The 13,977-nt window shown below is 40.5% G+C and overlaps 2 protein-coding genes across 6 annotated transcripts in view; one reads left to right on the forward strand and one right to left on the reverse strand.

The window, feature by feature from the left end:
* Window positions 1-222: 222 nt before the first annotated feature.
* On the reverse strand, window positions 223-5,266 carry acot20 (acyl-CoA thioesterase 20). 4 transcript variants are annotated; one of them, XM_051071779.1, is made up of 4 exons: window positions 5,055-5,266; window positions 2,889-3,443; window positions 2,590-2,792; window positions 223-2,170 (listed from the first exon to the last, which is right to left on the reverse strand). In XM_051071779.1, the coding sequence occupies exons 2-4, from the start codon at window positions 3,343-3,345 to the stop codon at window positions 1,580-1,582; spliced, it is 1,251 nt and encodes a 416-aa protein (XP_050927736.1). In that variant the 5' UTR covers window positions 3,346-3,443; window positions 5,055-5,266; the 3' UTR covers window positions 223-1,579. The 4 variants fall into 4 exon arrangements, with proteins under 4 accessions (XP_050927736.1, XP_018538071.1, XP_018538070.1 ...); XM_018682555.2 differs by lacking the exon at window positions 5,055-5,266 and adding an exon at window positions 4,452-4,530; XM_018682554.2 differs by lacking the exon at window positions 5,055-5,266 and adding an exon at window positions 4,403-4,510.
* A 1,818-nt stretch (window positions 5,267-7,084) lies between these two features.
* susd6 (sushi domain containing 6) overlaps window positions 7,085-13,977 on the forward strand; it is a 31,459-nt gene continuing 24,566 nt past the window's right edge. The window contains exons 1-2 of one of the 2 annotated variants that reach the window (XM_051071780.1): window positions 7,085-7,364; window positions 11,921-12,103. The gene's annotated coding sequence lies outside the window, so the exon portion shown is untranslated. The remainder of the gene's footprint in view (window positions 7,365-11,920; window positions 12,104-13,977) is intronic. The other variant, XM_018682557.2, reaches the window with a different exon arrangement.

The raw sequence follows: 13,977 nt of genomic DNA on the forward strand, positions 1-13,977 counted from the left end.
GTGAATCCACTCTAGCGTCCTCTGTGAAGGTCCAGGGAACCCCCTTGTTTCACTCAAAAGATGAACAATTAAAAGCTTAAGAATCAGCATCAGCATTTTTGTTCAGTTTAGTCAGAAATATGTGACATTTTCTTTAGACAAAGAGAGCAACTGACTCAAAAAATGTAAAGTCTTTTCCTCCCTCAGGTGATCTACAAATATGTCATGCACGTCCGCACCAGATTCTGTAAAGGCTGTGTTTATTAAAGATGGATGTGGAGGCAGAGGTGTCAGGGTTTTTGTCTACCGAACTTCACAATCACACTCTGGTCTTTGAGGCAGGTTACATTTGTTAATAAAATCCCTAAGAGAGGAGCTTTGCGTCATCAAAGTAAATTCACAATCCTTTGAAAACAGACAAAATCCCTTCATGGTAAGTAATGAGACGTTTCTTAACTTCAACATTGGGAATAAAACCGCAACAGTGGGATTACTGATATTTAAAATATAGGCCTATTTCAAAATCTTTCATCATGAACGTTCTTCTCCTGTTTGGATTCACATTGTACTGAACGAGACAACACATATCTGTCAGTATACAGAGGAAACATCAGAGATGATCGTAGGGAGGCTGAGCTGCCACTAGATGCCATCATTTGCACAAATAATTCACATTCACTGAGTTGATCCCAGGAGACTCTCACTGCTGTACTTAACTGTGTTTGTATTACACTGATTGATGTAAGAGAGGGTTTCATAATTTAAGGTTTTCATACCTAGATGCCTCATTGTATTAGTTTTTAATTGGAATTATTTGTACGCTAATTTTGTAAAACCAGTTTTATTATCCAGTCACAAAGTAAATGATTAATCTTCTATCATCAATACTAAGAATTCATTATGATAATACTGCATTTGAGGCAGAGAGGTTAAGGTATTCTGGATGATTAGTGACGGTATCCAAACACAGTGTGATACTCACTCTGAGACAATTCATGGCCCATCACATACAGGTTGTTTTCAAAGCAGACATTTTGTCATGTCATTGTAGGAAGAGCAAAACGGTAATTAATACAAACAGTGGTTGCTGCAATCCATTTAGATTTATCATTGGGTTGTCTTAGTGGAATATTTAAGCTCAGAGGATCTATACAATCACCAGTTTCAAGACGGGAACCAAAGATTAGCGTCACCACCGACTCAGTATCTGACCAGAAGTGAAAGATGGTCACAATCTCCCCTTCTGTTGCTGAGGCACAGGGTTGAATAATGGCCAGAAAGTGTTTTTGCAAAACATTATGATATCATATGTGTCAACAATTCATCATTTCATCCTATTAGACATTTGCGCAAAACGTTGACGTAATTAGCATATGCTAATACGCCAGCATGGAGTCATAAAAAGCTGGCACCCCATTTTCAAGTGTTTGTTTCAAGTCTAGTAAAGTCAAAAACACAAAAGCTCCAACATAGGGATGCTCATACATAATCATTAAATGCCTCTTTTACAAATTCATTCATTAGAAACTCAAGGCAAAGCTAAGCATAGCTAAGGACAGCCATTCTGGGATGCTTGATGCACTTGATGCAGCATGGCTTGCTAACAAGTGCTCTTGTTGTCCAAGTGGCTCTTGAAGAACTCCTGGACTCTCTCCCACAGGTCCAGCTGAGCCTCAGAGTGGGCTTTTGGCTCCCCACCAAACACCACGGCTCTCCCCACTGCTGCATGAAACCCAGATGGACAATAAGGCATGTGAGGGACCTCCAAAAAGTGTCCAGCTTTAGGATAAGTAACCACCTGAAATGATTCTTTGCCGTTATTTCTCAGCGTTGCAGCAGCCTGTTCTGCAAAGAAAGCACTGTTCCAGTTGTGGTCGTCTTCAGAAACGGCAAACAGGAACTGACAGGTGGCACGTTCAATTGGAATCAAAGATGCCCTGTTCTTTTCCAAGGTGGGGTCTGGTAAGGCATCGCGTATATCTACGAGCCCAGAATCTGTAATTTTAACATTCTTCATGACAGGGGGGAGCGGAGGAATTACAATGTCTTTGTAGTGGAGAGGGATCACAGTGTTTGCACTGCAGCTGTTAATACAGACAGTTGCTGAGATCCCTGAGAAGAAAGATGACATTGACAAAGCCAGTGCACCACTATGAGAAATCGATATGATGCCAACCCCGGGACCTTTGACCTGTACAGAGAGGTATTGTATTAATAAGCACATATTCCCCTGCTACTGCGTCTTCTTTCATAAGATGTGATGAATAAATAAGAACTTTGCCTCAATTTGATCTGAAACCAGAGTTTATACAAACTAGAGCTGCATTACCTAGTAATCAGCCATTTATTTTCTCAATTAATTGTTTCATCTAAAAAATGTTTTGTCTCTGTAACAGCCATAGGTTTGTGTCATCAGAAGCCACTAGATGGCAACACCGACACAGCAAACACAAGCATAAAACAGTGTGTCTCTGATATTTTGTCAACTTATTTGTAATGAATTAATTGGACACTATTTATAGTAAGACATAAAAAGCAGAGTAAAATCAAACTAGGTGGATAAACTGAAGAGTCAGAGATTATGAGTATGATCATTTTTACTGCACTAACCTCTGGCTGACTCCTCAGATATGTTACAGCCTCCTCAAAGTACTCCAAGTCCAGGTTTTTAGGGTTTTTCGGTAAATCCTGGAAGCCGTAATAGGCCAGTGCCAGAACAACGAAACCTTTACTTGCCAAGAGGCTGGCTCTGGGTTCGGTCAAACCTCCACCTAAAGTGTACAAATCCACAATTCCAGGGAACGGCCCCTCTCCTGAAGGAAGTGGAAAGGAATGTTGGGTTTAATACAAACACTGTTCAAAGTTTTATGTACATTTCTCAACTCTCCATATAATTAAGTATAACTAACCTGGTGGTATGAAGAGGACTCCTCGTATTCTGCCCTCTTTCACAGGTATTCTCTTCATCCCCTCTGTCATGAATCCCCTCTCGTTAGTTTCAGAGGTTAACAGCTCACCGGTCTCCCCGCTCACCGCTGCGATCTCCACCTGCGTCGGGCTGAGCACATTCTTCTTCAGGAGCTTACTGTGCAGTGTGTCTGGAGCCATGGCCCAAAACAAACCCATGGGCTCCACTCCGGTGTAACTTCCTCCCAGAGAAGGCGCGCGGCTAACATCCACCTGGCCGGTTTCATCTGCTTTGTACAGGGCGGAGGCCTTGAAAGTCACTCCTCTGTCATCAACCAATTTGGATCTTAATTCTACAGGTTTGAAAGGAGCAAGTCCCTCTACTTTTACCTGCACCAGTTTATCAAACAGACAACGAACACTGGGGAGGATTTTCAGCCGGATCTGTGAGTAAGCCATTGCAGTTCTTCAAGATGGGAACAGTGACTCACAGTAATGGCCTGACTGTCCTTTCCCTTTATTTTAGTCCTGTTGGTACAGCTCTACTGCCACTGCATCTGTCAAGACAACCGAGAATTTAATGAATATCATAGCTTTCCAAAAGAATCCCCTCTATGTGCCTCAGCACTATTAAATATCATCATAGTCATTAAAACATATACTGAACAAAATTAAAAAGTTTTTAAAAAAGTATAGACTATACCCCTTTATTCATTTATTTATTTTTACACAGTCACTGAGCACTTTATTAGGAACACCATACTTGGTATTATTTCTTTGGGCCTACAGACAACACTTCCCACACCATTATACCACCACTACCAACCTGGACTGGACTCTAGACTGTCAATCACAGCATTGTCAAAGTCACAGAGATCACATTTCCCCCCATTCTTTTGTTCAACATGAACATTAACTGAAACTCCTGACCTGTATCTGCATGATTTTACACACACGTGATTGGTCGATTGGATAATTGCATGGATAAGCAGGTGTAAATGTGTTCCTAATAAAGAGCTCCTTCAGTAAATATTCTGCGTAGGGACCTGAAATGTAAACTGCATTAACTGACTTACCACCTTTCACCTAGAAAGTAACAGTGAAAGGAAATCACATGGGCAACACTAAGGCATTCAATTTGAAACACATTAGGTAAACAACATTTGCCGTGCTATGGTCTGTTATAAAACACATGTTTCCGTTGCTAACTGAGAAATGCTTTAGGGGGTCTTCAGCTGATGGAGCAGGGTGCATTCAAGGACAGAGTTATGTTTAACTGGGTGAAAGGTCAAGGTAACACAGCTCAGTTAGCTAGCAGCCAAAACACGAGAGCAAACTTTACATTTAGTGCATGAACTCCTTCTCTGTGGACTAATTAGCAAGCTAGTTAGCAAGAAAGTAAGTTAGCCGGTTTCAGTTTGGTTATGTTTTTTGTTTTTGTGCAGCGTCTTTGTTTTGGACAAACTAATGAACGAACTACAACAGCGAATAATAAACAGGGACACACTATTAATACCTGTTAAAGTATTGTCTCCCACCAGCCAGAAAGAGACTAAAAACCATACCTGTACTAAAGCAATGAGGTACTGATGATAATAGAAACAGCAGTAATCGACTGGGAAGCGGCGACCGGGTTAAACCACTTTACCAAAGAAGGGGGGGTGCACAGGTTTTGTATCAGCTGCCTCTGTTCACTTGTCTCTCTTACATTTTAATACAAATTCTTTTAAAAATATATATATAGTTTTGTTATAAATGTTAATTCCAAAATTAAATAAAATAATATTACATATCTTAATAATTAGTAATTTGCCAACAAAGCGACTCTGGAACCATGTAGGTAAGGAGGCGAAGCATCCACTAGATGTCAGCATTGGCACAGAATAAACACTGGAGGCCCACCTTGTACAAAATTAATATTTAATTTACTTAATCTAAATCTTTCAATTCAGCATATGTTTTTGGAGAATGCCCTGGTCTTATTGTTGTGAACACAGTAAATCAAGAGCAGTACATGGCAGGAGAATCATTTGCACGACATGTGTTTCCTCTATGGGGAAGATGATCTGATAAAGTAATGGACCACCTCGCTGCATTTCATACTGTAAAGAGCAAATTGAAAGGACACTCTGAGACACTGCTGCCTCTTGCATATTTCCAAGGTGTACCTGTGGGTGTCTTGTCAGAGCTTCTTTACAGGGCTCAGTGGCATGTCAAGGTGTTAAGCTGGAGTTTTATCCTATTATTCAGTCGTTGGCCAGCGCTGCGACTTCAAAACCTCTTCTACCACAAAGACGAGAGAGGAGAAGGGAAAGGAATCTTTCATAGACAGAGACGGGAAATTAAGACAGGGCAGGGGTGTGAGAAGAGATAAGAGAGGCAGCTAAATTTAACTGGAAGAGCCGAAAGTGAAAGTGAAAGTGAATTTAACAACTACATGGTATCAACAAACCTGTAAACATCTGACTATAGTGTTTGGATTTATGAAATGAAATGTCATGGTTTTAACTAACAGTGATCTGTTTTGGACATTGAGGCACACAGACAGAGAGCTACCTCCTCAGTTATTGTACGAAATGATTCATATGACTGGAGAGGGCCTTTGCACTGTTTGCTAAGGGCAGTAACATCATAACACATACAGAGACTGATTATTTAGACTAACAATTAAAGGACAACAAAGGAATATTCAAAAGTAGGAGGAAAAGATAGATAAAGCTACAAAATACAAATTACCACATAAATATAAATAGATATTAATATGAGTGTAGTTTCTCAGAGGCGTTGTGAACTCCATACAGTGCACTAGCCACTGAGGATAAAGGACGGATTACTGTATGATATGGATTAAATTATCCTCACATTAAAGCCAAATCTGGTTTATATCTCCCTAGTCAACATTTTTCAATAATAAACCTTATTTTGATGCCATAGTTGCCCTCTATATTTCATGGAGAAATCAATAACCCATTTGTTTTCTATAGAGAAACTGCTCTCTATATTCTGGATGGCATGATAGATTAAATGCTGTCTGGCCTCCTGTTTTATGACAGAGATGTTTGCAGATTCTTTATGAACTCTCTCAGGGTACAGGAAGTAGGTAGAGATTTGAAAAACAGGTGACTGCCTGATGTTTCTTCACAGTGACGCATTATCTCTTGCATGTTTACTGTGCAGAGAAGTGTGGTTAGGTATGATGAGAGATTTCACTTCTCCCCTCTGAGTCAATGAAAGTTTTCCGCCCACTCGTTCTCGTCTGTCTTTTACTTGCAAGTGCACTGTGTAAATACAGCACTATACTGTATATTAGATAATTTGCACATTCTCTTTACACACATTGATAATGTGTGTTTTTAAATGACCACCTTTGGGGTTTCACAAGTACTTAAGTGTATATCTAATGCATATGCATGCTGTGGTGATGTACAACACAGCTACAGAGATCAGAGAGAGAGATCAAATGATCAATGAAACACCCTTGCAAAGGCAACAGTCTGACCTCAGTGTGAACTGTCAGAGAAGACAGAGAGAAGACCTAAATTTTATTTCACCCTTTGTCCCTGGTGTTGTTCCAACATCTGACAACAGGAAATATTTATGAAAATTTGGATTACATGAGAAGCAATTGCTGTTTTTTTCAGGAAGTAGACATGGTAAAACAGCATGTTTAAGATTTCAAATGATATTCCAGTCAGAGGCTGTCACAGGCCAAGTCATCCTCTTTTCACTTTCAGCTTTTTGACTCACTGCAGGACATTTGCATTAAGAATTTGCTAATATTTAGTGGCATTCATCTTCTCTTTTATAATAATAACTTTTCTATCCCATTTTTTTTTAACAGGGTGCTTAAACATTTGCCTCTTTGCTATTACTGTTAAATCTTTTTTGAAGAAAGGCTAAATTTTAATGTCTGTTTGCTGCATGGGTTTTATTTACATCTATTCACTTTTTTAAAAAGTAATTTGCTTACATGTTAATGAGGAAAGCACTATACTGACACATGCGCCACAATGCTTGCAGTTTTAACTTTTAGTGAAGGTATCTGCCGTTTTTATTGTTCTGGTGTCTTGGTGTATTTTTCTCTTTGAGAATTCTTTTGTCTCCCCACCACCAAATCCTGTGCTTTTATTTTGAAGTCGAGCCTTGTGTGGTTTGTGCTTGACAGAATTTGGATCCGCCCTTTCAACGAGGTAGCCATGGAGACCGCGCGAGAGCGAGGCAGCTGGTAGAGCTCTCTCGCAGCGAGCGTTTCCGCTCACCTAAAATAAAGAGCTGACGAGCCGAGGACGAGGAACAACAGCGAAGAAACACTGACAGAGCCAGGCGGCGAAGACGTTATACATACATATATATATATATATATTGTATTTTCCTGCCACATTCTTGTTTTGGCTGTCTCCCCTTTTTACACAACCGTTAATGCCTCGAATGTGAACGAGAGAGAGGAGAGAGGCTCGCCGCTGGTAACCTTTACGTTGGTGAGTCTTGTCTGTTTTTTTTCGCAAGCTAAGCACAGATAGGCCACTACGAGATCTTCTGCTCGCTCTTTATCTCTCCTACCGTTGCCTGTTTTTGTTCATTACATAATTATAAACAACATAAAAAATGTTGACAGTGCTAGAGCAGCGATTAATAACTTACCGAGGAGAACAATGAGTTGTCAGTTTTGTGTTTGCCAACTAAGGAAGTGTGTTGATAATCAAGCTAGCCGCGACCAGTGAGACTATAAATGCTGTATTTTGTTGCTGTCACATCTACCTTATAGTATTCAGCTGGATATAAGTTTTAATCAGAGGGAACAACCCAGCTTGACAAAGTGTTAAGAAATACAGGAAAACAGAAAACCGGCTCTTGGGGCTAGTCAGTCCTGTTTTGTCTGTAACAGCTGTAACGTTACTGTATTGTTACATTGTGGTCATGTGAACTATAATCAAGAGGTTTGCTGTGGTTGAGTTAAAAAACGGTTGTCGCATAATGGTGTGTAAACATGCGACTTCCCGAAACAAAGGCTTAGCACTATGTTACTTTTTTAGAAAGGAGTTGCTTTGGTTTTGTCTTTGTTTTTATCCGTCGTCGTGTGTGTGTGTGTGTGTTGGCAACCCACCACACTCTTTGTTTAAATAGCTCGCTGTACAGTTGCACGTGTCGAAGCGTGTGACTCTGCTGCTAGCCTATGAAGACAGTTGACCACGGCTGGTACAGTCGCGGGGATGATGTATTAAATGTGTTTGGAGGATCCCTTTCCTTCAGATAAATCGCAGTATTGTGAATTTTCCCACTCCCTCCGCTTTTGTTCCGAGAAAAGTTTGCGAGGCGTTTGTTGTGCACAGCTGTGGGTAGGATTAGATGTCACACTTGCAATAGCAAAAAGGGCAGGGAAGTCCAAATGTGAGCTGTTGTTCATCATTAAATATACATTTTGAGAAACCACTGATGTCAGGGAAGTATCCTGGTATAATGTTTCCTCTAAAAATAGCCTCCTGTGCTGTATCTAATACAGGGCTGTGACCAATGTTTTCATAATCGTTGTGCACCACATGTTATTGTGAAAGCTGGGCTGGAGAAAATGATAAATCTGTCATCTATCACATTTTGCCACGTCATTTATATAGTGGTATCTATCTGTTTTATATGCTATGTAGTACTGCAACTTAGATTTTTCTTTTTTTTAATTATCTGCTGGTTAATCTGTCCCTAGAGCTCAAGGTGATGCCATTAACAGCTCAGAACCCCAATATATTCAACTTAACCTAATGTAAGATTAAGAAAAAACAGCAAATTCTCACATTTAAGAGCCTGGACCCATCAGCTGTTTGGTATTTTTGCTTGAAAAAAATGACAAATGACATAATAAATGATCAAAATAGTCAGCAATTACATTTATTTTGATCAGCTGTTTAATTGACTAATGGCTGAAGCTCCACTGGTTTCAATCTTTTTCTGAAGCCCCTTGTTTCATGGTAATATTGGATTTTAGATTGATTTTTGCATAAACTTGATAGGCTACCTTGTTATGTCAGGGTTTCATTTGCTGGATTGGCCAAAAACAGACAGTCCTGTCTGGGTGTTTTATCCATTAACAATTTCTCTGTAGGTTTTCCCGTAGTGACTGATACTATATATCAGTATTGCATTAGAGTACATTTAACATGATGTAGGAATTTATCCATATGGCCCACCCCTAGAGGTGATTTTCTTCAGTCTGCCCCCATAATTATAAAGTCCACTGTCAGTGAGCATTTCCTGCTCCTAAGCAACTTTATTGTGCATTGTAGTGTTCAATGACCAACTCTAAAAACTGACCAAACTGAGTCATTGCTCCACTTTGTTCCTAGAAAATCACCCTGAGTGATTTTTACTGGCAGCTATTATTTTATGTGGTGCGGGGAGTTGCTTACTTCTATTATTTCCCGATAATGTTTTTAACCCAATCACACCTGTGAGTTGTTGATACAGTATTTTAAATAATACCCGATGTGTATTTTGCTGGACAGAGTTCAGCGTTTTTATGCCATGATTCAGAGCTAAAGATGTTTTTCTTCGCAGAAGTGTTACAATCACTCATTTGACTCCCATTGTTCAGATTAACTTGTTTAGTTCTTACACATTGTACAAGCTCTGGCTTTCACAGAGTAACTAGCAGATATACAATGTGCAGCTTTAATGGATCTCTATTTAAAACACATTGTGTAACTGCACTGAGAGTTTTATGATTCCCGGTCCAGCTTTCAGAGGCTGTTTCTGTTTGACAACATAGCTAGAAGAAAACATCTTGTGAGCAAAGATAAGAACACTGTTTGGCGTCAGTCCCATTCTCGGATTTTCCTACCTTTCACCACTGTCAGTGTAACATATGCCAGTGTTTCTCTCATTTTTAGTGCGTTTCCCCTTTAACTGTCACATTTCATCTTACTTCACTCTCTTTATGTTCTTCCTTCCTTCTCTCTTTTTGCTCTTCTCCATTTTTTTCTGTCTGTTTCTGTCCTTCCTTGAGGCAATGCAGAGGGATGCTCAGGCGCTGTGGGGCTTAACACTACAAAATGCTTCATAACAAAGGGTCTTTTCTGTGCTGCCATGCAGAGCCTCATCTCAGGGCTCCCTCCGCAGGCCCAGACGGGCTCCACCAGCAGCAGTAGCACTGGGGCCTATCGGGTGGAAATCTCCTCTCGGCTGTTTCTCTGGCACACTGAGTGCTCTCTGTTCCCGGACACATGCCTGTGCTGCTGCTCTCCTTGGCTCCCTTTGCATTCCAGGAGCCCCGGGCAGCTGAAAAACTGCAGTAGCAGCCTGCTGGCTGGCTGGTTGTCTCACTGGTGTCTGAAGTGGAGAGTTGCATAGTTTTTTCCCCAAGTAGTAGACTAAACAGACAAAGTATTTTTGCTTTAAAAACTCTACCTTCTTAATGCAGTGGGTTGAAACATGGCCTACACTGCTGATAAACAACATTTCTTTTTTTTAAGCAGGGTTATTAGGCCTGTAACTAGTGATTTGTTTCTTTGCCAGACAAGCCCTAAGATGTTAAATTAACAATGACATAAAACAGAGAAGAGCATCAAGTCCCCACAGAGAGGCTGGAATTTGAACACGTTTGGTATTTTTGCTTCATAAATGACTTTATCATATTGATCATCTAAATGGTCCTAATTGATCCATTTATCATTTCAGCTTTAGTTTTATGTGCCAGAATATCAAGTAAAAATTGACTGAGCTTTAAAATGTACAAACACAGGACTAATGTCAGGCATAATAAAGATGTGTTGCTATTCATAAATTCTTGAATTGCAACAGTGCATCTTTATTATGAGCTGGCTTGGCATGATGTTTGATTTCAACACAGCTTTTTCTCATAAAGTTGCAGCTCTCTGTAAATCTGACAGAGAGCTACAGATTTGTGATTGTACAATATACTCTGCTCCTCCATATAAACATAGAGGCAAGCCAGAACTGGCAGCACCAGTTTTGTTGGATGGTTTGATGTCTGGTCTTGCCTCTCGTCTTTACCCTGTTGTGCAGAATGCTGTTTCTTAATTGGATTAGAACACACGATCACATTCATTATGGTGACAATTAAACCACATGCCACTCAGTGCTCACAGTAGCTCTTTTCTGTGCAGGGATAGTTGTGTTTTCTGAAGCTAACACTTTTGAAATTATTAAATCTGGGTCTCAGACACACAGAGCCTTTTCTGTCAAATAACCTATTCCATTGCTACTTATATAATTGAAAGTAGTCATACTGTGATAATGACTTGAATGTCAGCCATTAAGAATGACTTTGTTCAGACGCTGATAGCTATTTAAAGACGAACACTTCGATTATACATACACCAGTGTCATTAGCTGCCCTAAATTGTGATTGGGGTAAGCTAATGTTACTTGGCTTCACATAGCCGGGGGCAGGAAGTGTTTGTTTACGTGGTTTGATGCAAAATTTAGTTCCAGGAAACAGACGCTAAATCTCTTGAAGTTTAAAATAACAGCACATTCTTTAATGTAACGTGTCAAGCTCAACATATTCGGTGGTGTCTGACAGGAAACCCACACAGCTGCAAGTTAGAAAGTTGACTTTCAAACTTGAAATATCTCTGTGTTTCTTTTGCTGTCAAACTGCCTGCTGCGTTATTAATCAATTAAAAGCATGAACATAGAGTCAGCACATGAGGAGATCTGCAAAAATATTCCTTTAAGACTCAGAGCTATCTTGTTCTAACTAATTGGACTGCTGTATTTTCTGGGATACCTTAGCACAGAGTTAATGACTTTCTCCTTTCTCAGACGTTTTTGTGTGAAAGCAATTAAGCTAATTCTGCTTAAGTTTTCACTTTGCAAATGTACTGGCTGTTCAATACTCTGCCCTCAGCTCTCTCCGAAGGTCAGTCCTGCTTTATAAATGCCATCCCAAGTGATTATTTACATCCCAACAGTTGCCTTTGAACAAAAACACGTGTTATATTTATTGTCCTGCCTTTGACCTGACATTGTTTGTCCTTGATTTCTCTAAGACGTGTTAATGTAAAGCCTATCTGTAACCCAGGGCTTAGCAGCAGCACTCTGATCCCAACATGGACAAATGAGAAAGCGTCTATGGATCAAATGGCTGGCACGAGTCCCCTGCATGTGTTTTTGACCGGCTGCCCTTTGGCTCAATGCGGTAACCGAACTGTCCTGCCAAAGCAGACTTACGTCACTCTCTCCCACTGGCCTGCACCACATGCAGGTATGCTTCTCCATCCTTCCTACTCTTGGGGACATCAGAGAGGTGGCAGGCAGTGGGGGGCCTTGCTGTTTTTGCATGTTGGAAATTTCCTGCCAGTTTAAAAGATCTTGATCTTTGGGCATTTGAAATCTAGGCTAGTGCAGGACACACAAATGGGGAAGCACTGGCAGCAGTTTAAAATGTGCTGAATCTGAATTTCAGCATATTAAGAGCCACAGAACAGTGTGGATTCACCCTCTCAACATGTAGCATGAATACTGTGGGTGTTTGTTTACTGTTAATTCCCTCATCACAGTAGCTCCTGACCATATATATGGCAGCGCCAGTGGCCATGCGGCAGATCTGCAATCAAATCTGTGGTTGTCTAAGTGCAGCCATGCCATTACTATAGCCATTAGCTCAGCAGCCCGGTGTAACTGTAATGGGCCCTCTGCCCGCTCTTGAGGATATGCTGCCTGCCACAAAACACAGCTACTTCATCCCAGTGTCTCTGATGCAACATAACCGGTGCTATGTGCACCTGCATCTCATTTACGTAATGATAGTGTATGTGTCGTTACATCCCCCCAATCAACCAACAAATGCTTTTAGGAAGTTAGTTAAGTTGGTATCGTGGAGAGAGATTTGTGAAGAGAGGCTGGCAGTGTTTTTGTCTGCGTGCATATGGCTGTGTTTTTTTCCCCATTGCACTGATGCTGTTTAAAGGTGTCTCGCAAACTCTTTATCTCCTCCCTACTTTTCTCTGCTGCCATCCAGCTGGTCTGGGAGCACAGAATTTGATTTTCCATTTACATGTTGGATGTTTTACATTTACAGCACAGATATACTGGTCTTACAGAGGAAAAACACCTAGATAAATGGAAAAACAGTGTAATACGTGGTGCAGTGAACAAAATAGAACCTTGTCAGACTGATATTATTGGTTTATATTAGCTATAAATGATACTTTACACCTATCATCAGCTCATACAGTATGTCTGGCCATATGAGCAATTAAAAAACACAGGAGATATTTCAGAAAGTGGCACCTGATGTAGTTATCTTTACGTAATTTGTCCATCAAACTCTATTACAGATAACAATCTGTAGCATATGGCAGAGTAGCACCACAGCTGAGCAGACTGTGGAATAACATCTGGTTGTCATTCAGCTGTAAAACATGGTGTCCTCTTCATCATGACTCTTTAATAACTACTTTTGAGGAATTCCTGTTTTAAAAAGTCTGCTTTTATAAATGAACAAATTAATATTAAACAAATAATGAATAAACTTACAAAGTTTTGCTGATGAGCAACTCTGGCCAAACACTAGGGAGCAGCCAGAGTCATAAGCATTGAAATATTGTTTATTTTATGATGAAGCTCCAGAGAAATGCAGTAAATCTTTGGACCAGTGCCTCTCCTCACCAACAGGACTTTAAAAAAAAAAAGGTTGCAGTTGTAATCATTGTTTTGTTTTTGCGCTGACTCTCTCTCCCCTCTGTCGCCCCAGTGCTGCTACCTCATCAGCAGCAGGGATCTGTTTTCCCCCGTTACATCATCTATGGCAGAGACTAACGGCTGGTTTATTTAGTTAGATTTCGTGGCAGAGACAAGAGTGGGGATCGAGGGGAGATCAGAGGGACTCTCGTGCCTCTGCTGCTGCCACTATCGGGAAATTGTTGTCTGTCTCTCTAGGGGGTGTTTTAAATAGCAGCACAGTGTTCTGAGGAACTAACGCATTAGAAGAGGAAGTACACAGCGTCATTCATATAGTTACTGATATCCTCAGTAAACCTACTGTTAATTGATGACGTGCAGAGAAGGCCCTTTTCCATTCACTCTCAGTTGCTCTTCCTGTCTTTATAGGCTTCTCTCTCTATTTCCTGCTGTCTC

The sequence above is a fragment of the Lates calcarifer genome, linkage group LG7_1 (assembly GCF_001640805.2).
Source record: "Lates calcarifer isolate ASB-BC8 linkage group LG7_1, TLL_Latcal_v3, whole genome shotgun sequence".
Lineage (NCBI taxonomy): Eukaryota > Metazoa > Chordata > Actinopteri > Centropomidae > Lates > Lates calcarifer.

Excerpts from the sequence above, each read along its gene's own strand:
- acot20 (XM_051071779.1), bottom strand. The coding sequence starts at position 3,345 with ATGGCTTACTCACAGATCCGGCTGAAAATCCTCCCCAGTGTTCGTTGT. Across the intron at positions 2,793-2,888 it reads AGTCCTCTTCATACCACCAG|GAGAGGGGCCGTTCCCTGGA; the intron begins GTTAGTTATACT and ends CACTTCCTTCAG. Across the intron at positions 2,171-2,589 it reads ATCTGAGGAGTCAGCCAGAG|GTCAAAGGTCCCGGGGTTGG; the intron begins GTTAGTGCAGTA and ends CTCTCTGTACAG.